The 26,609-nt window shown below is 43.7% G+C and overlaps 2 protein-coding genes across 5 annotated transcripts in view; one reads left to right on the top strand and one right to left on the bottom strand.

Annotated features, from left to right (window-relative positions):
- matn4 (matrilin 4) overlaps window positions 1-26,609 on the bottom strand; it is a 69,534-nt gene that overhangs the window by 37,440 nt on the left and 5,485 nt on the right. Inside the window, exon 2 of one of the 2 annotated variants that reach the window (XM_059652730.1) lies at window positions 17,526-17,677. The exons of the other annotated variant lie outside the window; for it this stretch is intronic. The gene's annotated coding sequence lies outside the window, so the exon portion shown is untranslated. The remainder of the gene's footprint in view (window positions 1-17,525; window positions 17,678-26,609) is intronic. 2 annotated transcript variants of the gene reach the window in all.
- The window catches only part of rbpjl (recombination signal binding protein for immunoglobulin kappa J region-like), a 75,086-nt gene continuing 55,394 nt past the window's right edge, over window positions 6,918-26,609 (top strand). For all 3 annotated transcript variants that reach the window (XM_048550357.2, XM_048550358.2, XM_048550356.2), the window contains exon 1: window positions 6,918-7,034. In XM_048550357.2, the coding sequence (XP_048406314.2) occupies window positions 7,001-7,034 (34 nt within the window). In that variant the 5' untranslated portion in view covers window positions 6,918-7,000. The remainder of the gene's footprint in view (window positions 7,035-26,609) is intronic.

Below are 26,609 nucleotides of genomic sequence, written 5' to 3'. Positions count from 1 at the left end.
GAGAGTGCTGTACTGTCAGAGATGCTGTCTTTCAGATGAGACATTAATCCAAGGAAATACAATGTTGAAGGAGAAGAAAGTGCTTCATGATATACTGGCCCACATTTATCCATCAACCACAAATCACCTAAAACAAAACACAGAAAGTGATGAAAATGTTCAGTTATGAAAACACAGAAAGTGATGAAAATGTTATGTCCCACTTTAACACCAGTGCTTCGTCGGAGGCTCACTGATGATGTTACCTAGAATGGTGACGAAACGTCTGAAAACGAACCTTCCAGCTCAGCGAGCAAACTCACATCCAGAACCTCAACCTGAGCTACAAATCTTTTCAAAATGTTCAATACTTTTGGCTGCACCTGTGGTGGGAAAATATGATGTTTTCTTCAAAGAATAGACATATACAACTAAGAACTAATTAACTATTTCTATCCCTGCAGATGCTGCCAGTCATGCTGAGCACTCCCACTACCTCATTTCAGATTCAGCATTGGTAGTATTCTTCTTTCATGCAAGAGAAAGATAATTATGACAGTGCAGCTTTTAAATTTACTCTTGCATTTCCTGCAACAATGATGACACTTCAAAACTATTTTAACAGTAGCAAAGTACTTTGGGGTACTCTGAAATACTGTAAAAAAATTTGTTACACATTCAGGCTAATTAATGCTTTCTTTGGTTGGCCAATTATTTCAGTGGGCACCAAAAATATTTTTTAATCTTGATCTTGTTAATTTTGAACTCAAATCCCTGGCTCAGTGCTCGCTATTACAGGTACATCTACATGATCTGTTCTGAAGAACAGGCATATCAGGCTTAAAGCATTAACTCTGTACATAGTGCCAGATCTGGCAGCATCTTTCTAGCTTTATTTCAGATTTCCAGCATCTGCAGTATTTTACTTCTATCTGCATTACCCTGTCTCTGGCAGCAATTATTATCTCAATAGTTTGATTTGGAAAGGAAAGATGCAGGATAAAATACCCACTATGCCATAAGACCAGAATATACATTAGCACAATGGTGCCTTGGATCTCATGCCTTTAGTTTTCCTGTTAATGGATTTTATTTGTGCAGGCAGCTTGTTTTTAGCTGAATAGGTAATGCAGGAGTAGGGAGCTACAACCTTAAGTAACACTGTCCCTTTAACCAGAGAACAGTGGGCCATGTTTCATTGTAAGGCTGTTATCTTGTTCTGCTCCCAGATGGTGATCAGAAACCATTCAATGAAATTTTCACCTTGTAAAATGTCTCCAAGCAAACCTGCTGCCTTTCCTGGTTACTTATTAACCAATTTATAACGTGTTTGGAGAAGTCAGTCATATACAAGTATTATATGGTAATGCTGGATTTCCCATCTTGCGTGTTTAGAGGATGTCGGGGGTCCAGTTGGTGTAGGAGAACAGACAACTGTCTCAGCTCTGCCATGCATCTGACCCCACCTATCTGTGTGGTGCTGGCTTTAAGACAGGGGGCCTTTTGCTGGACGTCAGGCTAATCCTGCTGCAGCTACAGGAGGGAGATGGTAACAGGCTGGGGCGGGGGGTGACTTGGGGGGTGTGTACTGACAGAAGCCTCTCCCTGCATTACCTTGAAGAAATGTTTCGCTAAAGAAAGATCCTCCTCCCTCCACTGCATCACTTCCCCTCCTCTCCCCACTGCATCACATCCCAAAACCAGCCCAATTCTTCCCCTCCCCCCACTGCATCCCAAAACCAGCCCAGTTCGTCCCCTCCCCCCACTGCATCCCAAAACCAGCCCAGCCTGTTGCTTCCCTAACCTGTTCTTCCTCTCACCCATCCCTTCCTCCCACCTCAAGCCGCACCTCCATTTCCTACCTACCACCTCATACCGCCTCCTTGACCTGTCCATCTTCCCTGGACTGACCTATCCCCTCCCTACCTCCCCCCCGTATACTCTCCTCTCTATCTATTTTGTTTTCTCTCCATCTTCGGTCCGCCTCCCCCTCTCTCCCTATTTATTCCACTTCCCTCTGCCCATCCCCCTCTCTGATGAAGGGTCTAGGCCTGAAACATCAGCTTTTGTGCTCCTGAGATGCTGCTTGGCCTGCTGTGTTCATCCAGCTCCACACTTTGTTATCTTGGATTCTCCAGCATCTGCAGTTCCCATTATCCCTCTCAACAAGGGTTAACTCACTGCCTGGAGAGTTTCCACACATTGCCTGTCTGTCTGCCTGCCTGCCAGCACCCCCCACCTCTCTCTCTCTGTCTCTGTCCGTGACTGCACTTCCTTCCCTGCTGATTGCAATGTCACACCCCATCCTCTGTCCTAACCTGTGACAAGTGCATATCATTGATGTCTAAGGTCATCCCTGGAAGACGGGATAGAAATCTTGCATCAGAGATAATGGGAACTACAGGTGCTGGAGAATCCGAGATAACAAAGTGTGGAGTTGGATGAACACAGCCGGCCAAGCAGCAACTTAGGAGCACAAAAGCTGACGTTTCAGGCCTAGACCCTTCATCAGAAGGGTCTAGGCCCGAAATATCAACTTTTGTGCTCTTAAGATGCTGCTTGGCCTGCTGTGTTCATCCAGCTCCACACTTTGTTATCTAGGGCAGAAATCTTGCCTTTAATTCAGTTGGCTGTGGATAAAACATATTCCAGAGACTTAAATACTAAATCTAGGAATTCACTTTTTCAAAACTATCTAAAACCCCAGTTAGGCCTCAAGAGATCGTTATATCCAATTATGGGCACCATAAAGGCATTAGATATTAATTGTGCAAATTAAGGTTAAGTATATATAAGTGCAGCACAATTATTGGACAACTACTTGAGCACATATTACAGGACATTAAAAGCTTGTCATTAATCACAATTGAAATACAGAGGGAGTGCAGTACTTTCAGAAGTGAGTATTTCTTTTAAGATAAAACTGAAGTACTGTCATTCCTCTTAAGTGGACAAGAAGGATCCTATTGAAGAGCAGGGGGACTTTCTTGCTGTTCTTACTGGAATTTATCCATCAATCAACAGCTGAATCAGATTATCTGGCCACGACCAAATATTCACAGAAATTTAAAAGGCTTTTGGAAAGATACATGAATACGAAAGGTTTAGAGACATATGGGCCAAATGGGACTAGTTTAGTTTGGGAAGTTTGGTTGGCATGGACTAGTAGGATGGAAGGGTCTGTTTCCATGCTGTATGACTCTATAATCACAGTGGTTACAGTACAGGAGCAGACCATTCAGCCTAACCCATCTGGACTGGTAAATCCAACGATGCCACTTGTGGAATCTTGCTCCAAGCAAGTTATTGACCACTTATCCCACATTTCAACAGTGATTACTTTCAAAAAGTGCTCTACTGGCTGTAAAGTGGTTTGGGAACTTCCTGAAAGTGTGCAGGGTGTTATAAAAATATAAATTCTAACATTCTCCTGTGCAGAAGACTGAAGATTTCATTGAAGAAACCTATTGTTCAGTGTCTTAACATTTCAGGTTCAGCAATTCCCTGGCAGTAAAAACTACTGAAGAACTTTTGTACAGCTCTTCAGAGATGCTTGAAATAATCTAACCCTTGCGTCAGGCTTTCTCCACAGTCTCTGAAACTCGAGTCAGAGACTTGCCATACAAAGGGAGCTCTTGTTATCCACCCTCTGCTCACAATCAGTTTGCTTTCTCCACTCTGAACTCGAACAGATTCATCTCAAATGTCATCAGGGGCAGATTACACTACAGTGAGTTGAATTAAACCTTGAGCCAAACTGTCATGGAATTGAAAACTCATAATGGAAAAGCCCGATAAACCATTCCCTGTGAGGACAATCTAGATCCTGTATTTATACAATTAATTCCATTGAATAGTCACAATTAAAATGTATACATTGATTATTTAGTTTGTCCGACTTGGGTATAGGAGAGTTAGGGATGACTGAGATGTTATTATTGATTAAAGGAGATAATACCGAGGACAGAATTTCTGCTAAACCTTTTAAAAAATCTCTAATTAGTCAGGGTTTTTGTGACACACTGATAATATTCCGGCCTTGAGAAGATGTGGGTTCAAGCCCCACTTGCCCAGAGGCGTGCCAACATTTCCAAACAGGTTGGTTAAAAATATCTAAAACTCTAGTCAGGCCTTGACAGATCATTATATCCAATTCTGGGCTCCATAAAGGCATTGGATACTAATTGTGTAAAATAAAGTTAAGTATATATAAGTGGGGAACAATTATTGGACAACTACTTGAGTGTACATTATGGGACATTAAAAGCTTATCACTAATCACTCTTGTTTAATTAGTTAACTAAATTATTCATTCCTGATTGGTTAATTTTAATAGTATACTGGCACAACTTACAGGAGCTGAAACACATCATTGCCCCCAGCGATAACACTTTGTTTCAGCAACTTTCTTTTCAAGTTTTGTTTTTCTTATAATATCCCTTTAAAGAGGCTGGTTATTTATTAACTTGCTGATTAGTTTGTATTCAATATTCAATAGAAGACATTCCTCAGAGACCAGTGAACACCATGGAGACTGAAACACCTCCTCAGTCCCCAAACACAACTGAATTCTCATCAGTTTCCTTTAAATGTTTGTTTTTGTTGCATTTTCTCTTATGGGGATTTTTTAAAATACATTTGAAATGGCAGCATGGGTGAAGAGGGAGCTCTATGATCTAGTATTGTTTGAAGTTTCTGTGGTAGGCAGCCAAGGAGGAAAAAAAGTGCATCATTTCCCTCCCACTCCCCACAAAAATTTTCATTTAATGAATTTCCTTCAAAGCTTTGTTAGCATTCCTTTAAGGGGGAAAATCTTTTGTAAACCTAATTAGTTTACTTGATTTACTTATAGTGGTTAGCACTATAGCCTCACAGCGCCAGGGACCCGGGTTCGATTCCACCCTCGGATAACTGTCTGTGTGGAGTTTGTACGCTCTCCCCGTGTCTGTGTGGGCTCTCTCTGGGTGCTCCAGTGTCCTCCCACAGTACAAAGATGTGCAGGCTTGTTGGATTGGCCATGCTAACTTGCCCATAGTGTTCAGGGATGGGTAAGGGTGGGATGCTCTGAGGGTTGGTGTGGATATGTTGGGTTGAAGGGCCTGTTTCTGTACTGTAGGAATTCTATGAACTGAGAGGTGTTTTAAATCATACTGAGTTCAGTTAGAGTGAATAAACTATCTTTCTTCCCCCAATCAGAGATGTCTGATTCAAAAGTGATTGGACAATATTATCATATCAAGGTGACATGAGGTGTCACCAGGGAGAACTAATAAGATTGTGTTTTAATGACAAGGAGTTTATTGATACCTTTCAGGAAGAGGTTTGTGTCATCTTTACCTAGTTTGGTCTACATGCGAGTTCCAGTCACCATAATGGCACGGAGTTATAGGCAGAACCTTAACTGTCTTGCTAAGCTAGTCCCCAAGGTGGAGCCAGGAATAAGTTAGGACAGGGCATCTAGTGGGTGGGCTCATGAGATACCTGCTCTATTGTTCCTTTGATCAAGGGTTAATGAGGGTGAGGCAGGCAAGTAAGTGGAATTGAGGCCACGATCTAATTGAATGCCAGAACAGACTCAAGGGGCTGAATGGCCTACTTCTGCTGATGGTCTTACATTTTCTGGCTGACCTTGCCAAGGATGGAGGTGGGAACAAAAACCCCACCTGGTAGTCGTGAGCAGACAATTTGCATTTACTTAATTGAAACATATAAAATAATCAGAGGGTTAGATAGGGTGGATAGGGAAAGCCTTTTTCCCTCGGATGGTGACAGCGAGCACAGCTTTAAATTGAGGGGCGAAAGATATAGGACAGATGTCAGAGGTAGTTTCTTTATTCAGAGAGTAGGAAGGGAATGGAACGCTTTGCCTGCAACGGTAGTAGATTCGCCAACTTTAGGTACATTTAAGTCGTCATTGGACAAACATATGGATGTACGTGGAATAGTGTAGCTTAGATGGGCTTGAGATAGGTATGACAGGTCGGCACAACATCGAGGGCCGAAGGGCCTGTACTGTGCTGTTATGTTCTATATATAAATATCTGCCTGGCAGTAATTGGAAGATGCTGCTGAGGGCAACACCTAGCACTTACTTGATGGTGTATGTTCAGAAACTCAGCAGGCCCTATGATTACCCCCAATGGTGCAGCAGGATCCTTTAATTACCCTCGTGAGGCAGCAGGCTACATCCACAGCCAATGAGATAACAAGGTGTGGAGCTGGATGAACACAGCAGGCCAAGCAGCATCAAAGGATCAGGAAAGCTGACGCTTTGGGCCTAGACCCTCCTTCAGAAATGGGTCCATCATTTCTGAAGAAGAGTCCAGACCCAAAACATCAGCCTGCCTGCTCCTACGATGCTGCTTGGCCTGCTGTGTTCATCCAGCTTCACACCTTGTTATCTCAGATTCTCCAGCATCTACAGTTCCTACTATCTCCTCAGCCAATGACCTCTGTTCTAGGTATGTAACAACTCTGACCGCACTCTATACCAATCAACCAGAGGCCGTCAAAGAACACCGAAAGCAGGGAGACATTTCTACAGCTCACCTACTACATCTGTAGGCTCCATCTTTACTGCAGAGGGCACAACAAATACAGTTCAGATGTTCGGCTTTGGAATCACCACAACACCTCTTTACTGGGTTTTGCCCTGTTCTCTCTTTCCCTAGCCTCTTATGTTCCCTCTCTCATGGTTTTCTCTTTACCAAGTTCCCCATCTCTGCCTTCTCCCCAAACTCACACACTCTCTTTGCCAATTTCCCTATCTGTCTCCCTTTGGCAAGCTCCTTCTCTCACTTTCTCGGCGCTAAATTCCCTCCGTCTCTCTCTTTTATTAATTTCCCTGTCTTTGTTAAAACTGCCTCCTCATTTCCTTGTTGACAGATTATGGGCGAGGGCGTGAGAACCAGCCGCGTGTTGAGCAGATTAGACGAAAGGGAAAACATAAGGAGAAGGTGCCGGGTCCTTGGGGAGAGGAGCAAAAGCGAGCCTGCACAGCCGCGTACCGAGCCTCAGCACAATGTCCAGGGACTCTCACAGCCGGACCCATTGCAGTAAGTAGCCGGTGTTATAGCCATGGACAGTGGGCTGGAGACCTCGTCCCAGCCGCTACCCTGTAAACCAAGCCCCGGGGGCGTGGGGTTAAGCTCAGAAAGGCACTGAGTCCAATTTACGCTTCAATTCATGAACATTCCACTATAGCAATTTCGTCTGAAACTGATCATTCCAACTTTCCATTGATACCTACAATCTGTAACCGGCTGGGTTTGCAGTTGTATAACTGCAGGCTGCGCCAGTGCTTGTTTGATTGGCCACTGTTTCAAAAAGAATTTAATTGACTATGAAACGCTCTAGGGTGTGTAAAAACACACAGACTTTAGGACACCGTACAATATGGAAGCAGGCCATTCGGTCCATCGAGTCCACACTTACCCTCCAAATTACACTAACCCCCTCCCCAGACTGGCCCTGCAGCTCACACGAGTTCGTTCTCACTCTCACACCCACCCCAGGGGATCCCTGATGCTGTGAGGCAGCAGTGCTAACCACGGAGCCACCCTGCTTCCCTAATTTATTGGCCAACTCAATCAAAGAGTTGTCCTCAGCTGGGTGTTGCAAACAGGCACATTCCAAGCTTCAGGTCTAGGTGTTGCGGGAACCACTAAAACAGTGGCAATGCTGCCCCCAGTACACAGTGGGTAAATGTCACTATCTCAGGCCTTTCTTCCTTGATGATATTCACAAAGGTCTGTTAACATATAGAATCCTGGTAGCTGAGATTGTAAAGAGTTCCAGGTTATATTGGTAAATATTTCAGATTTCCATTTGGATGGGCGTACCCATGAGTGCAATGCTCAAATGAAATTTTTGTGTTTCCATAATGTTGGGCTAGAACTGCTTTGTAATGTACTAATAGTCAGGTATAATTACCCCTTGAGAGATACAAAAATAAGACTTAAGCCTTATTTTTGATAAAACAAGTTAATTTACAAAACAATATTAACAAGTTATATACAAACCAAAAGAACTGTGGATGTTGTAAATCAAAACCAAAGCCAGGAATTGCTAGCAAAGCTCAGCAGGTCTGGCAGCATCTGTGAAGGGAAATCAGAGTTAACATTCCTCAGGACTGAGGAAGGGTCACTTGACGCAAAACATTAACTGATTCCTCTCCACAGATGCCACCAAACCTGCTGAGCTTTTCCAGCAATTCTATGTTTGTTATTGACAAGCTTTAACTGTCTCCTTTACGTACAAAGTCTTGTGCACCAAGTGAATCACAATGAGAATGGGATAGAAGTTGATATAGAGATTAGACATGATGAGACTGAATGGAGGTGCAAACTCAATGGGTCAAATGATCTACCATCACTCCAATTTTTATTTTGTTCTTATGCAGTCCAAACTTGTTGATTAGAGATCAAATGTTCCCCTTGCAGACATTCCCTCCCGCCCTGGTTGTCAAAGGCACTAAATAACTGTAGCTTCATCCTTAAAATACAGGAGCTGAAATAGAGATTGAAGTAATGGATTACTCAGTGGAGACCAGGATTGTTTTAACCAGTGTGGCTTTAAGCTCTGGTACTCCCTGCCTTTAATTAAAATCTACTCCCTTTGGACCTTGTATTTGGTAGCTTGTCCTGATATTTCCTACTGTAGCTGATTGAGAAAATGCTTATTGAAAATGCTCATTTTTGAGTTCTTTCAAACTATGAGAAATGCTATTCCAGCATGTTGTTATACCATAGGTGATATGAAAGACTTAAAAACATTGGGGATGAGAAAAATCACCAAAGTTGGTGAGGAAGACTAGATAATTGAGGGGGTAGGGATTAGTCCCATAGAGATAATCATCTCTATTCCACCACCTCAGTAATTACTGAGAAAGTCCCTGGGTGACCTGTTACCAGTGAAGGCTTTAAATGGTCAATTAATGTCCACTGATGGTCCTTCACACAACACTGACCTGATGAGACAGCAAGAACTGCAGACACTGGAGTCAGAGACAACACAGTACGGAACTGGAGGAACACAGCAGGCCAAGCAGCATCAGAAGAGCAGGAAAGTTGATGTTTTGGATCGGGACCCTCCTTCAGAAATGGGGAGGGGGAAATGGAGCTGGGAAATAGAGGGGTGGCCTACCTTGCCCCAGCCCCACCCCTCCTCTCTATTTCCCAACTCTCTTCCCATCTCCACCCACCCCCACCCCAACTCCCCCACCCCACCCCCCTCACCCCACCCCACTCACCCCACCCCACCCCTTCCCATTTCTGAAGGAAGGCCCTGACCCAAAACGTCAACTTGCCTGTTCCTTTAATGCTGACTGACCTGATGAGCTGCCTTCCTGGCAGATAAGAACATAGAACGTTACAGCGCAGTACATGGACTGGGAGCAATTGTTTCATGGTAAAGGCACTATAGACATGTGGAGACTGTTTAAGGAACAGTTGTTGCAAGTGATGAATAACTATGTCCCTCTGAGACAGGCAAGAAGGGGTAAGATAAAGGAACCTTGGATGACGAGAGCAGTGGAGCTTCTCGTCAAAATGAAGAACGTAGCTTACATATGGTGGAGGAAGCTAGGGTCAAGCTCAGCTCTAGAGGATTACAGGCAGGTGAGGAAAGAGCTCAAAAATGGTCTGAGGAGAGCCAGGAGGGGGCATGAGAAAGGCTTGGCAGAACGGATTAGGGAGAACACACAGGCATTTTACACTTATGTGAGGAATAAGAATATGGTCAAAGAAAGAGTAGGGCCAATCAGGGATAGCATAGGGAACTTGTGTGTGCAGTCTGAGGAGGTAGGGGAAGCCCTAAATGAGTTTTTTCCTTCTGTCTTTACGAAAGAAACAAACTTTGTAGTGAATGAAACCTTTGAAGAGCAGGTGTGCATGCTGGAATGGATAGAGATAGAGGAAGCTGATGTGCTGAAAATCTTGTCAAACATTAAGATTGACAAGTTGCCAGGCCTGGACCAGATTTGTCCTCGGCTGCTTTGGGAAACGAGAAATGCAATTGCTTTGCCACTTGTGAAGATCTTTGCATCCTCGCTGTCCACTGGAGTCGTAACTGAGGACTGGAGAGAGGCAAATGTAATTCCTCTCTTCAAGAAAGGAAATAGGGAAATCCCCGGCAATTACAGACCAGTAAGTCTCACGTCTGTCGTCTGCAAGGTGTTAGAAAGGATTCTGAGGGATAGGATTTATGGAAGAGCATGGCTTGATTAAATGCAGTCAACACGGCTTTGTGAGGGGCAGGTCATGCCTCACAAACCTTATCAAGTTCTTTGAGGATGTGACTAGAGAAGTTGATGAGGGTCGAGCTGTGGATGTGGTGTACATGGACTTCAGCAAGGCATTTGATAAGATTCCCCATGGTAGGCTCATTCAGAAGGTCAGGAGGAATGGGATACAGGGGAACTTAGCTGTCTGGATACAGAATTGGCTGGCCAACAGAAGACAGCGAGTGGTAGTAGAAGGAAAATATTCTGCCTGGAAGTCAGTGGTGAGTGGGGTTCCACAGGGCTCTGTCCTTGGGCCTCTACTGTTTGTAATTTTTATTAATGACTTGGATGAGGGGATTGAAGGATGGGTCAGCAAGTTTGCAGACGACACAAAGGTTGGAGGTGTCGTTGACAGTATAGAGGGCTGTTGTAGGCTGCAGCAGGACATTGACAGGATGCAGAGATGGGCTGAGAGGTGGCAGATGGAGTTCAACCTGGATAAATGAGAGGTGATGCATTTTGGAAGGTCGAATTTGAAAGCTGAGTACAGGATTAAGGATAGGATTCTTGGCAGTGTGGAGGAACAGAGGGATCTTGGTGTGCAGAGACATAGATCCCTTAAAATGGCCACCCAAGTGGACAGGGTTGTTAAGAAAGCATATGGTGTTTTGGCTTTCATTAACGGGGGATTGAGTTTAAGAGTCATGAGATCTTGTTGCAGCTCTGTAAAACTTTGGTTAGACTGCACTTGGAATACTGCGTCCAGTTCTGGTCGCCCTATTATAGGAAAGATGTGGATGCTTTGGAGAGGGTTCAGAGGAGGTTTACCAGGATGCTGCCTGGGCTGGAGGGCTTATCTTATGAAGAGAGGTTGACTGAGCTCGGACTCTTTTCATTGGGGAAAAGGAGGAGGAGATGGGACCTAATTGAGGTATACAAGATAACGAGAGGCATAGAGTTGATAGCCAGAGACTATTTCCCAGGGCAGAAAAGGCTAATACGAGGGGTCATAGTTTTAAGCTGGTTGGAGGAAAGTATAGAGGGGATGTCAGAGGCGGGTTCTTTACACAGAGTTGTGAGAGCATGGAATGCGTTGCCAGCAGCAGTTGTGGAAGCAAGGTCATTGGGGACATTTAGGAGACTGCTGGACATGCATATGGTCACAGAAATTTGAGGGTGCATACATGAGGATCAATGGTCGGCACAACCTCGTGGGCTGAAGGGCCTGTTCTGTGCTGTACAGTTCTATGTTCTACAGGCCCTTCGGCCCTCGATGTTGAAACCAATCTGAAGCACATCTAACCTACACTATTCCATTATCATTCATATGTTTATCCAATGACCATTCAAATGCCCTTAAAGTTGGTGAGTCTACTACTGTTGCAGGCAGGGCATTCCACACCCTTCCTACTCTCTGAAGAAAGAATCTACCTCTGACATCTGTCCTATATCTATCACCCCTCAATTTAAGCTATGCCCCCTTGTGCTAGCCATCTCCATCCGAGGGAAAAAGGCTCTCACTGTCCACCCTATCTAATCCTCTGATCATCTTGTATGTCTCTATTAAGTCACCTCTTAACCTTCTTCTTCTCTCACAAAAACAGTCTTGAGTCCCTCAGCCTTTCCTCATAAGGCCTTCCCTCCATACCAGGCAACATCCTGATAAATCTCCTCTGCATCCTTTCCAATGCTTCCAAATCCTTCCTATAATGCAGCAACCAGAACTGTACGCAATTCTCCAAGAGCGGCCGCACCAGAGTTTTGTACAGCTGCAACAAGAAAAATGGCTTTCTCTCTGAAATGGTAACCACGTCAACCTGTCTGCTGCATATTTTCCCAAGCTTGGGGGGCAACTGGGGTAGGAGGTGGGCACTGAAAGCCATTAGCCTATCCTTGCCCCGAACTTATGAACTCCCCAGATCCCACACCCCCACCACTAAACCAAATCTCTTCATTGGTGCAGCTCTTAATCGCCACACTCCCTGAGCATCCAGAAATGCTCTTTATTGGCTTGTAGCCACAGAAGAGGTGGAACGTCAGCGGGGATGCTCCTGTTTGGATGTAAAGCTCACTGCTCACCACATTAAGTACCTAATTGTTGCTTGATCCAGTAATCTTTCTCACTAGGAAGTTAATTGCCCCTGAAATCACCTGTGTCTACCCAGAACATTAAATCTCAGCTGGGTTATTGTCCTGTGGAGCAACACAATGTTTGAATTGTTTGGAAAATGTCACAGAAATACTGAGCTCTGTTGATTGATGGATGAATGGGTAACAAGGCATTGTCAGAATTAAAACCAAAACCATAAAGCACAAATTTATTGGCATTGTTTGCACCATTTAATTAGCTAATGACTGGTGTGTGTCTCATTTCCATTTTTCCAGCTTTGCTCCATGTAACCCTTTCAGCTCTAATTGTAGTGTTTTGAGGATAGGAATTCAGATTTCTGTCAGACTTTTTGTGACAAACCCCAAAGGCTGACAACACAAAACTAGATGAGATTGTGAGGAAGATGAATGGAAGCTTCAAGGTAATTCAAACAATTTCAATATGTGGGCAAACACCTAGCAGATGCAGTATAATGTTAATAAATATGAAGTTATGCATTTCGTTGTAAAATTCAGAAAAGCAGAGTACTATGTAAATTACGATCTGTTGTACAATGTGGATGCACGATGTAAGAATTGCGGACGCTGGAGATAGGAAACACACAAAACAGAAATTGCTGGAGAAACTCAGCAGGTCTGGCTGCATCTGTGGAGACAGAAACAGTTAATGTTTCAAGTCCCATGACCCTTCTACAGAACCCTCTCCTGTTCTGAATGAAGGTCACAAGATTCAATGTCAATTCTGTTTTCTCTGCACAGATGCTGCCCAGATCTGCTGAGTTTCTCTGGCAATTTTTGTGTGTTTCATATCTTCAGCATCCATATTTCTTTATTTTATTTTGATGTACAGAAGGATCTGGGCATCTTTTATAAGGCAGTCAATGAAAGTTACTATGGAGATGCAGTAAGCTATTAGAAATACCCAATATACCATTTGTATCATTGCAAGTGGATTTGAGTTCAGAAGTAGGGATTCCATACTGTAGTTACGCAGGGCCTTGGTGAGACCACACCTGGAGCATTGTGTGTGGTTTTGAACTCTCTACCTAAGAAAGGACAAACTTGCCACAGAGGGAGTGTTTTGGAGGTTTGGGATGGTAGCACTGTCCTTGAAGACAGATTGGTTCGACCAGGCCTGTATTCACTGGAGTTTGGAAGAATGAGAGGGGATCTGATTGAAACGTATAAAATTGTAACAGGGCTGGACAGAACTAGATGCAGAGAAAATGTTTTCCCTGGTTGGCAAGTCAAAAGACAGGAATCATGGTCTCAGGATATAGGGTAGGCCATTTAGAACTGAAGAGGGAGTGATTACAGGAGACTGCAAAAGCTAGATTACTGAATATATTCAAGGAAGAGATCAATATGTTTTAGATCTTAAAACTGCAAAGGGTATTCAACGAAGGCGGGAATATGACATTGAGATAGAGGTTCGCCCATGATCATATTGAATGGTAGAGGAAACTGGGAGGGACAAATAGCCTTCTCCTGTTTCTATTTTCTATGAATGGCATAATGTCAAATGCTGGAAAATGAGATTAGTGTAGGTTGGTCAGTGCAGGCTTGATGGGCCAAATGGCCTCTTCTGTGTTGCATGATTCAATGACTCTCAAAGCATTGAAAGCAAGGCTTCTCAAACACTCATACTTGAAGTTAAAATAGGTCAATCTTACTTAACAATAAATAGAAATTGAAATTGAGCTGAGTTATGAGGGCTTCATGAGATTGCATTGTCAAGGCTTGGGACCTCATGTAGTTTTAGCCTATTAAGTCCTCTCACCCTAGAGTAGAACAGAGGGCTTCAGATGTCCATTGGTCTATTTTCTGTTCTTCAGTTATTCACAGGATAAGGGCATCACTTTTAGGCAGCATTTATTGCCCATCTCTACTTGCCCAGACAGCAGTTGAGAGTCACCCACACTGGTGTGGGTTTGGAGTCACATGTAGGCCAGACCAGGTAAGGATGGCCGTTTCCTTCCCTGAAGGTCACCAGTGAACCAGATGGGTTTTTCCAACATTCAGCAACAGATTCATGGTTATCACTCGATTCTCAATTCCAGAAATTTTTTTATTGCATCCAAATTCCACCAACTGCCTGAGTGGGGGGAATTTAAATCTAGAACATTAACACTCCAACAATGGTACCACTAGACCATTGCTTCTCCTCATTATGTAACAATTGCTTCTAGTTGAGTAGTTAATGGTTGGGTGGAGGAGTGAGGATTGGGTGCCATGACAGAATCTACATTTGATCTTTGGCAAAGTAGAGAACAATGTACATTCCATGTCTGAATGTTGCTGGGGCTAGAGAGTTTCAATTATGATGAGAAATTGGACAGATTTAGGTTGTTTTCCATCCAGCAGAGGAGATCGAGAGGGGACACGATTGAGATGTATGCAATCATGAGGGGCATAGATAGAGTAGACAGGAAGGAAATTTTTTTTTTGAAGGAGGAAACAATGACCGTGAGACACAGATTTGAGGTAAGGGGCAGAAGACTTAGAGGAGATGTGAGGAAAAGCTAATTTACCCGGGGAGTTCTGGAACTCCATGCCTGGGAAGGTGGTTGAGGCAAAAAATTTTGTAGCTTTTAAGAAGTATTGAGACATGCCCTTCTGATGCCAAAATACACAAGGCAATGGGCCAAGTGCTAGCAAGTGGGGTTGGTGTATTTAGGTGGTTTGTTTTTGACCGGTGCAGATGGTATGGGCTGAAGGGCCTTTTTCTGTACTATCAATCTCTGTAACACTATGACTCCAATATTGACCGGGAGATTGAAGGTGACTTTCCTGCTCTTCTTCGAAAGAGTGCTGAGGGATCTTTTACATCCACTTGAGCAGGTATTAGACCTTCTCTGTTGTTTAACATCTTCACCAAAAGCTGGTGCCTCTGACAGCACAGTGCTTTTTCAATTCTACACTAAAGTGTAAGCTTTGACTTGAACCCATCAGCCATTCGCTTCACACATTTCTTTTTATGGTCATCAGTTCCATGTTCTCACCACTCTTTGGGTAAAGAAACTTCTCTCCAATTCTTTATCGTACTTAGTTGTCACTGTGATTGCATGAGTGACTGTCATCACTGATTGCCCTTAGTTTAGGACTTCCTCACAAGTGGAAACATCTTTCATGCTATCCTATTAGTAATTTAAAAACCTCAATCAGATTGGTCCTTCATCTACATCCCAGAGAAAAGAACCCCAGCTAGTTCAGCCATTCCTGATGTGGCTCACCTTTCATTTATGGTAGGATCTTTTTAAGTCTCTTTTTATTTTGCACACAACCGTTTCAAACACTTTTGGTTTAATAATGGTTAATCTCTTCTTGGCATGGTTGAATTATTAGCTTTACCTTTATAACTAGGTGTTATAACCTTAGGGCTCCGGGACATAGTCTTGATCTAACTTATATTTATACAATGCACTGGTGTTGATTAGAATCAGTACCGAGCGTACTACTGTTCAGTGCTAGCAAAATTCTCTTGTAAAATCTGCAGGAATGATATGAATTAAAATCATTCCTGCAATAGGGCAGGATGGAGCACCAAAATTCTACTCGGATTCAAAAACAGAAATTGCTGGGAAAACTCAGCAGGTCTGGCAGCATCTGTGGACAGAAGGCAGAGTTAAGTTTTGGGTCCAGTGACCCTTCTTCAGAACATTTCTGAAGAAATGGCCCCCATTAGAAGTTACTGATTCTCCCAGGCTAATTCCATCCCCTATTCCCAATTCCTCCGCCTCCGCCGCATCTGCTCCGACGATAAGACATTCCACTCCCGCACATCCCAGATATCCAAGTTCTTTAAGGGCCGCAACTTTCCCCCCACAGTGATCGAGAACGCCCTTGACCGCGTCTCCCGTATTTCCCGCAACACATCCCTCACACCCCGCCCCCGCCACAACCGCCCTAAGAGGATCCCTCTCGTTCTCACACACCACCCTACCAACCTCCGGATACAACGCATCATCCTCCGACACTTCCGCCATTTACAATCCGACCCCACCACCCAAGACATTTTTCCATCCCCACCTCTGTCTGCTTTCCGGAGAGACTACTCTCTCCGTGACTCCCTTGTTCGCTCCACACTGCCCTCCAACCCCACCACACCCGGCACCTTCCCCTGCAACCGCAGGAAATGCTACACTTGCCCCCACACCTCCTCCCTCACCCCTATCCCAGGCCCCAAGATGACATTCCACATTAAGCAGAAGTTCACCTGCACATCTGCCAATGTGGTATACTGCATCCATTGTACCCGGTGCGGCTTCCTCTACACTGGGGAAACCAAGCGGAGGCTTGGAGACCGCTTTGCAGAACACCTCCGTTCAGTTCGCAACAAACAACTGCACCTCCCAGTCGCAAACCATTTCCACTCCCCCTCCCATTCTCTAGATGACATGTCCATCATGGGCCTCCTGCACTGCCACAATGATGCCACCCGAAGGCTGCAGGAACAGCAACTCATATTCCGCCTGGGAACCCTGCAGCCTAATGGTATCAATGTGGACTTCACCAGTTTCAAAATCTCCCCTTCCCCTACTGCATCCCTAAACCAGCCCAGTTTGTCCCCTCCCCCCACTGCACCACACAACCAGCCCAGTTCTTCCCCTCCACCCACTGCATCCCAAAACCAGTCCAACCTGTCTCTGCCTCCCTAACCGGTTCTTCCTCTCACCCATCCCTTCCTCCCACCCCAAGCCGCACCCCCATCTACCTACTAACCTCATCCCACCTACTTGACCTGTCCGTCTTCCCTGGACTGACCTATCCCCTCCCTACCTCCCCACCTATACTCTCTCCACCTATCTTCTTTTCTCTCCATCTTCGGTCCGCCTCCCCCTCTCTCCCTATTTATTCCAGTTCCCTCTCCCCATCCCCCTCTCTGATGAAGGGTCTAGGCCCGAAACGTCAGCTTTTGTGCTCCTGAGATGCTGCTTGGCCTGCTGTGTTCATCCAGCCTCACATTTTATTATCTTGGAATTCTCCAGCATCTTCAGTTCCCATTATCTCTAACCTTTACTCATTGCTTTGTTTGCTTGATTGCTGTTCTCTGTCTGTCTGTCTGTCTCTCTCTCTCTCTCTCTCTGCGCTCCCTCTCCACCAATAGTTTATTTTTTTCCCCTCCCCGAACCCCATCTTCAGCATATAAACCAACTTCTTTCCAGCTACAATCGGTTCTGAAAAACGGTCACTGGACCTGAAATGTCAACTCCACCTTCTCTTCTCAGATGCTGCCAGAGGTTTTCAGCAATTGCTGTTTTGTTTCCGATTTCCAGGAACTGCAGTTCTTTGTTTTTTCTGTTTTAATGCCCCACTCAGGCGTGCCTTTTATATGTTGCGCTAAATTTCTTGTTGTAACCAATCATCCTGGTTTAAAGATAAAATAGCAAAAATAAAATGATTCTTACATCAAACCATACAAGGTACGAAGTGTATGAGATTATTATGTTTACTCTGGGCACTCAATGTAGATAAGTGGATACTTAATGGTGTAGCATTTGCAATGTTGACAAGGGAGATTATGAATTACGCATTACCAAATGGAAAACTGGTGTGCAATATGCTTTTGTAATCAAAATGTATAAATACAACTAAATAACTTCAATAAAATAACACAATTTCCTCAATAATTAATTTGCCATTATAGATTTTTTTGTAAGTTTAGATAATATCCCACCAGAAAGATGTTCAGAAATGGGTTTTGCTGCTCTCTCGGTTCCTGTGAAATAATTTCACCTGTATACTGATGACACAAAGTCCCACTTCAATGCTGCAATGTTTCCTTAATGTGTCCTGTTTCTTGCCTGGCATCTGGGGATGAGCAGAAATCTGCTCCAGTGAAATATTGGGAAAACTGAGGTCATGGGCCTGGATTTCTGCCCAGAACTTCTTTAAACTTTTCTATAGTTCTGGTAGTTTTCACTGGTGCTGGGCAAGCACTAGCCTACACATATCACTTACCCCATCCTTACCGGCTTCATGATAGGGGCAAGTGGGCAATTTAAAGCGATCCCTCAAGGAACAGGTCTCCTTTCCCATTTTGCCTACCTCGCAATCTGAGTTGCGAGTTGCTTGTCAGATCCTCTTGTTTTCAATTTCAAGTTGCCTAACATCATCATTTTCTTTCAGTCTCTTGGACTACACCTTCTAATCTGCATTCAGTCACTTCCTTCACCATGTTCTTAAGCCAGCTCAATTTTGATTTTGTTTTTGATCATACTTACTGATGGACTTTCCTTCTTTACCATTCTGAAACCCTTGTCATTTGCTCTTTTATTCTCTCCAACTAGAAACACAGAAAGCAGGAGTAGGCCGTTCAGCCCCTCAAACCTTCAAAATGATCACGGCTAATCATCCAACTCAGTTCCCTGTTTCTGCTTTCTCCCTATACCCTTTGATCCCTGCGGCCCCAAGAACTATATCCTACATCAACGAATGATGCTTCTAGCAAAACAAACATGCTTTTAATAGTTTGGTGCAAGTTATCATAGACTCCCTACAGTGTGGAAGCAACCATTCGGTCCATACCAACTCTCTGATGAGCATCCCATCCAGACCCAATCCCCCTACTCCATCCCTATAACTTTGCACTTTCTATGGCTAACCTACACATCTTTGGACTTTGGGAGGAAACCAGAGCATCCAGCGGTGGCCCACACAGACAAGGGGAGAATGTGCAAGCTCCACAGAGGCAGCTGTCTGACACTGTAATCGAACCAGAGACCTTGATGCTGTGAGGCAAAAGCACTAACCAATGAGCCACTGTGCCATCCCATGTCTGGAACTTTACAAAAGGACCTGGAATATGGGCCTGGACCTGGTGAGGTAGCATGGTTCATTCAACCTGTTTGTGATTCACTTTCAGCAGATTAATATTTCCATGTAAATAGTAAATCATGAAATATAATGGACTACTTCTACCTATATCAGAAACAGACTTATGAAACATTAAAATGGAACTCATTATGCATTTGAAAGAAACCATTTTGCCTTTGGCAGTCTCTAAATATTTCCTTTACTGAAACAAATCTCGAAGAAATAAAGAGGAAATGTTTTGGATTTTGGAAACTGAGTCTGTAGCTTTCTAAATAGTGCATCCATCAGCCTCATTTTGATCAGTGCACCGATGAGTGGTTCCTCAGTTAAAGAAACATTGGAATAAGGAGCAGCCTTATGGTATTTTTCAGTTTGCAATATTTTATTGGAGAAAATGAAACAGAATTTAAATAATTTTCATTTTGTTTTTGACACCTGAAATAGAACAACAGCATTTATAAGATAAAATTAAGTTATTGCGGATGTTGGTGATCTGAAATAAAAGCAGAAAGTGTGGGGAACGCTCTGTATGTTTGGCAATAACTATGAAGAGAGAAATATAGTTAGGTTTCAAGCGAGATATGTCTCAACTTGGGTGTTCTAAAGTAGAGCAGTCCTGAAGAAGATTAGTATTGAACTTGAAATATTAAATCTATTTTTCTTTCTACAGATGCTGCTGACTCTACAATTTTTAAAGGTAGTTCAGTTCAGAGGTATCAACTGAATAATGTGCACACATAATCATTGGAGTGATCATCCTTTTAACACAGAATGCTCCTTTTGCTATTATATACCCAGATCACTTCTTGCAAAACTTGATAAAAGTTGGAACAAAGTACCACATTGCTAGTGCAACAGTCATTGAGCTGTACAACATGGAAACAGACATTTTGATCCAACGTGTCCATGCCGGCCAGATGTCCTAAATTAATCTAGTCCCATTAGCCAGCATTTGGCCCATATCCACCTAAATCCTTCCTATTCATATACTCAACCAGAGCCTTTGAAATGTTGTAATTCTACCAAACTCCACTAGTTCCTCTGGCAGTCAACTCCATAAACACACCATGCTCTGTGTGAAGATGTCGTTACTTAGGGTCGTTTTAGATCTTTCAACCCTCACCTTAAACCTGTGCCCTCTCTTTTGTACTCCCCTACCCTAGGATAAAAGGCCTTGGCTATTTATTCCATTCATGGCCCTCGTGATTTTATAAACCTCTATAAAAGGTTATCCCTCAGTATCTGATGCTCCAGGGAAAATAGCCTCAGTCTATTCAGCCTCTCCCTGTAGCTCAAAACCTCCAATCCTGACAACATCCTCAAATCTTTTCTGCATCCTTTCAAGTTTAATATCTCTCCTATAACAGGGAGGGCAGAATTGAACTTGGTATTCCAAAAATGGCCTAACCAATGTCCTGTAAAGCTGCGACGTGACATCCCAACTGGCCAATAAAGACTCGTGTACCAAACACCATCTTCACTACACTGTCTACCTGCAACGCCACCTTCAAGGAATTATGAATCTGCACCCCAAAATCTCTTCGTTTGGCAAGACTCCTCAGGACCCTACTATTAAGTAGATAAATCCATGCCCTGATTTGTCCTATGAAAATGCAACATCTCACATTTATTTAATATAAACTCCATCTGCCAAGCCCATCTGATCAAAATCCTATTGTACTCTGAGGTAACCTTCTTCACTATCCACTTCCCCTTCCATTTTGGTGTCATCTGCAAACATACTACCCATTCCTCCTATGACCACATCCAACTCATTTACATAAATGACAAAAAGCAGTGGACCCAGCACCGATCCTTGCAGGACCCCACTGGTCACAGGCCTCCAGCCTGAAAAACAACCCTCCATCACCACCCTCTGTCACCTACCTTCAAGCCAATTTTGCATTGAAATGGCTAGCTCTCCCTGGATTCCATGTGATCTAACCTTGCTAACTAGTCTATTGTGTGGAACCTTGTGAATACCTTACTGAAGTCCATATGGACAATGTCCACACTCTGCCTTTATCAATCTTCTTTGTCACTTATTCAAAAAACTCAATCAAGTTAGTGAGATGCAATTTCCCATGCACAAAACCATGTTGATTATCCCTAATCAATCCTCTTCTTTCCAAATACATCCTGTCCCTCAGAATCCCCTCCAACAACCTACCCATTACTGATGTCAGGCTCACTGGTCTAAAGTTTGCTGCCTTTTTCTTATCACATTTCTTAAATAATGGCGCTACATTAACTAACCTCCGGTCTTCAAGCACCTCACCTGTGGCTATTGATGATACAAATATCTCAGCAAGGGGCCCAGCAATCACTTCCCTAGCTTCTCTCAAAGTTCTGGGATATACCTGATCAGGCTCTGGGGATTTATCCACCTTTAAGACATCCAGCACCTGCTCCTTTGTAAGTTGGATACTTTGCAAGCTATCACTTTATTTCTCCCAGTTCACTATGTTCTGTATCCTTCTCCACAGTAAACAAATATTTTGTGTCAGTATTTACTATCTCTACCATCTCTCCTATGGTTCCACTTGCAGACAACCTTGTTGATCTTTAAGGGGCCCTATTCTCTCCCTTGTTACTCTTTTCTTAATTTTGCCCTTAATGGATTCTCCTTTATCCTATTTGTCGAAGCTATCTCATGTTCCCTTTTTGCCTGCCTGATTTCCCTTAATGTATTCCTACTGCTCTTATACTCCGAGGGATTCACTTGATCCCAGCTGTTTATACTCACCATAGGCTCCAGCTTTTTCTTGACCACAGCCTCAATTTTTCTAGTCATCCAGCATTCCCTATGCCTACCAACTTTGCCCTTCACCCTAACAGGATCATATTGTCTCTGAACTCTCATTATCTCATTCATAAAGCCCTCCCACTTCCCAACCATCTCTTTACCTGTGAATAGCCTCCCCCAATCAATTTCTGAAAGTTCTTGCCTAATACTGTCAAAATTAGTTCCAATTTGGAACTCTAACTTTTAGATCAGGTCTATCCTTTTCCATAATTATTTTCAAACAAATAGAATTATGACCACTTACTACCCCACTGACACCTCAGTCACTGGCCATACCTTATTCCCCAAGAGAAGTAAAGTTTTGCTCCTTCTCTAGTAGGCACATCCACATACTGAATAAAAAAAAACCTTCTCGTACACACTTAACAAATTCCACTCCATCCAAGTCCTTAGCACTATGGCAGTTCTAGTCTATGTTTGGAAAGTTAAAATCCCTGACCATAACAACCCTATCATTCTTACAGAAATCTGAGATCGTAGTGCCGTTAACATGTAATGCCAAATATTGGTTTAATGTGGCATGCATAGGACTGTCACTGTCCAAATAGCACTTTAGCTTCCAAAACTCTAACACTATTTGGTTTAACTCATGTAGAGAAACACTTCAAGTGACTGCTCCATATGATCATATTGCAAAGACATCTGGATCACATCTTTCTCTTAAAAGTCTTACTGTTACAGCTCTGTGCTACATAAATTGAGTCAACTTTCTTTTGTTCAATAACAGCATGCATTTATCACTCCTCTGCAATGTAAAACATCCCAAAGAGCTACAATATGGGCATTATTGGACAAAATTTGACACTCAGCCACATAAGGAGATATTAGGACAGATGAAGGAATTAGGTTTTATAGAATAGATACAGACTTGCAGAGAAGTTTATGAAAGGAATTCTAGAGCTCAGCAGTTGAAGGTGCAGTCACCAGTCGAGGGTTGGACGATGTCTGAGATGGCTGAAAGGTCAGACACTGGGGAAATGCAGGGATCTTGGAAGATTGTCAGATTGGAAGAGGCTTTGAGTGGAGGTGGTGGCGGTGGTGTTACTGGATTGATGATCAGGAACTCCAGGCTAATGTTCTGGGGAAATGGGTTCGAATCTTGCCAAGGTGAAATTTGAATTCAGTGATTATGGCAACCATGGAACCAGTGTTGATTGTTATAGAGTCAAACAGTATGGAAACAGAGCCTTCGGTCTGTTGACATGATATGCCAATCTGACCTGGTCCCAATGGCAAATATTCCTCAAAACCCTTCCCATTCAAATACCCATCCAGATACCTTTTAAATATTGTCATTGTACCCGCCTCTACCACTTCCTCTGGCAGCTCTTTCTATGTGTGCATCCCCCTTTGTATAGAAAAAGCTATGTCTCAGGTCCTTTATAAACCTTTTCCCCCATCACCTTAAATCTATATGCTCTAGTTTTGAACTCTTTCTCACCCCCCACCCCCCGCAAACCCCAACACCCTGGGAAAAAGACCTTGGCTGTTCACCCTCTCCATGTCCCTTGTGACTTTATAAGCCTCCTTAAGGTCTCCGTTCAGTTTTTAACGCTCAAGGGAAAACTGCCCCAGCCTATTTAGCCTCTCCTTACAACTCAAGCCCTCGGCAACATCCTTGTAAATCTTTTATGCACCATCTCAGGTTTAACAATACTTTTCTTATAGCTGTTAAACACCCACCTAGTTCACTGATGTGAAATCTGCTACCCTTACCTAGTCTGGCTTACATGTGACTCCAGACCCACAGCAATGTGGTTGACTTCTAAATGCCCACTGGGAGATTAAGGTTAGATAATAAATGCTGACCCAGTCAGCAATGCCCACATCCCAGGAAGAAACTTTAAAAGATGGGTAGAGAGTAGATGAGAAATTTAAAACCAAGGCATTTCAGAACTGGGTGCCAAAGTCAGACAGCCGCATTCTAACTACCAAGACTCAGCTGAAAACAAAATGAGATTGTGACTGTGCTTAGAACATAGAACATAGAAAAGTACAGCACAGTACAGGCCCTTCGGCCCACGATGTTGTGCGGTGGAATAATCCTAATCCAAAACTAAAATAACCTAACCTACATTCCCCTCAATTCACTGCTGTCCATGTGCATGTCCAGCAGTCGCTTAAATGTCACTAATGACTCCGCTTCCATGACTACCACTGGTAAACTATTCCATGCGCTCACAACTCTCTGGGTGAAGAACCTCCCTCTGATGTCTCCTCTATACCTTCCTCCTAACACCTTAAAACTATGACCCCCTCGTGGCAGCCAATCCTACCCTGGGGAAAAGTCTCTGGCTATCGACTCTATCCATGCCTCTCATTACCTTGTACACCTCGATCAGGTCACCTCTCTTCCTCTCTCTCTCTCCAGAGAGAAACGTCCGAGCTCAGTCAACCTTTCCTCATAAGACAAGCCCTCCAGTCCAGGCAGCATCCTGGTAAACCTCCTTTGCACCCTCTCCAAAGCCTCCACATCTTTCCTATAATAGGGCAACCAGAACTGGACACAATATTCCCAGTGTGGTCTCACCAGGGTTTTGTAGAGCTGCAGCATAACCTCGTGGCTCTTAAACTTGATCCCCCTGTTAATGAAAGCCAAAACACCATATGCTTTCTTAACAACCTTATACACTTGGGTGGCAACTTTGAGGGAGCTATGCACTTGAACACCAAGATCCCACTGTTCCTCCATACTGCCGAGAATCCTGCCTTTAATCCCATATTCAGCATTTAAGTTTGACCTTCCAAAATGCATCACCTCGCATTTATCCAGGTTGATCTCCATCTGCCATTTCTCAGCCCAGCTCTGCATTCTGTCAATGTCTCGCTGAAGCCTGCAATAGCCCTCGGTACTATCAACGGCACCTCCAACCTTTGTGTCATCAGCAAACATACTAACCCACCCCTCAACCTCCTCATCCAAGTCATTTATAAAAACTACAAAGAGCAGAGGCCCAAGAACAGACCCCTGTGGGACACCACTCAGCACTGACCTCCAGGCAGAATACTTACCATCTACAACCACTCTCTGCCTCCTGTCAGCCAACCAATTCTGAATACAGACAGCCAAATCACCCTGTATCCCATACCTCCTGACTTTATGAATGAGCCTGCCATGGGGAACCTTATCAAATGCCTTGCTGAAGTCCACGTACACCACATCCACTGCTCGACACTTGTCAACCTGTCTCGTGACTTCTTCAAAGAACTCAATATGATTTGTGAGGCATGACCTGCCCCTCTCAAAGCCATGCTGACTCCCTTTAATCATGCTATGGTTTTCCAAATAGTCATAAATCCAATCCCTCAGAATTCTTTCCAAAACCTTGCTGACCACAGATGTAAGACTGACTGGTCTGTAATTTCCAGGGATTTCCCTATTCCCTTTCTTGAAAAGAGGAACAACATTTACCTCCCTCCAATTTTCTGGTACGACTCCCGTGGAGAGTGAGGAAGCAAAGATCTTCGCCAGTGGCTTAGCAACCTCCTTTCTCACTTCCTGGAGCAACCTAGGATAAATCTGGTCTGGCCCTGGGGCCTTATCAATCTTAATGTTTGCCAAAATTTCCAGCACATCAACTTCCTCAATCTCGATCTGTTCAAGCCTGTTTTCCTGCTCCTTAAGTTCGCATTCACAACAAGGTCCCCTTCCTTAGTGAAAACCGAAGCAAAAAACACATTTAGGGCTTCCCCTATCTGCTCAGACTCCACGCACAAGTTCCCTACGCTATCCCTGATCGGCCCTACCTTCTCCCTGATCATTCTCTTATTCCTCACGTATGAGTAAAATGCCTTCGGCTTCTCCCTAATCCTTCGTGCCAAGCCTTTTTCATGCGCCCTCCTGGCCCTCCTCAGTCCACTTTTGAGCTCCTTCCGAGCAAGCCTGTAATCCTCTAAAGCTGTGCTAGACCCTTGCTTCCTCCACCTTACGTACGCTGCCTTTTTCTTTTTGACAAGAAGTACCTCTGTACCTGTCATCCAAGGCTCCTTAATCTTACCCCTTCTTACCTGTCTCAGAAGAACAAATTTATACATCACTCGCAACAACTGCTCCTTAAACGGCCTCCACATTTCAGCTGTGCCATTTCTGTGGAACAATTGCTCCCAATCTGTACTTCCCTGTATTGTGCTTCTCAAACCCCAGAGTAGATAATTCTTTGCATTCTGGTATGACACGATACTCTACAAAACTCTTGATCCAAATCTAAAATCATCAAGCAAGCAAGGAGACAATTTGACATAGTTCACTTGTGAAAGCCAGTGCAGCTTCCTGAAATACTCAACATGACCAAGATGTACCCACCCCCTTACATCCTTCCTGTGTTTATATATCATATGAAACATATTAATTCATTAAACCTGTTTGAAAGATGATCTGTGCCTTCTGCATGTTGCCTGCTCCCTCTGTGCCCATTAAATCACTGGAAATTGAACTCCAAATTGACGTATCACTTGAATACTTAACAAAAAAAATCCTAGCCCACCAGCCCTCAAAACAAAGGGTCAAACACTCCTTCCTCAACTCCTCAGCTGGGGTTTGGGATGCCAAGGTGGTGTATCATTTCTCAGGTACCAATTTCGGATATTTAGTATGTTCTACTGAGTTCACATGATAGGATATGACGCCCACAAGAGTTCAAGCTTCCAACACCATTCTAAGAGACTCAGTAAAGTAAC

This window comes from Stegostoma tigrinum, chromosome 19, assembly GCF_030684315.1.
Source record: "Stegostoma tigrinum isolate sSteTig4 chromosome 19, sSteTig4.hap1, whole genome shotgun sequence".
Taxonomy (NCBI): Eukaryota; Metazoa; Chordata; class Chondrichthyes; order Orectolobiformes; family Stegostomatidae; genus Stegostoma; species Stegostoma tigrinum.
The sequence above is the reverse complement of the archived record's forward strand: the minus strand, read 5'-3'. Positions and strand labels throughout refer to the sequence as shown.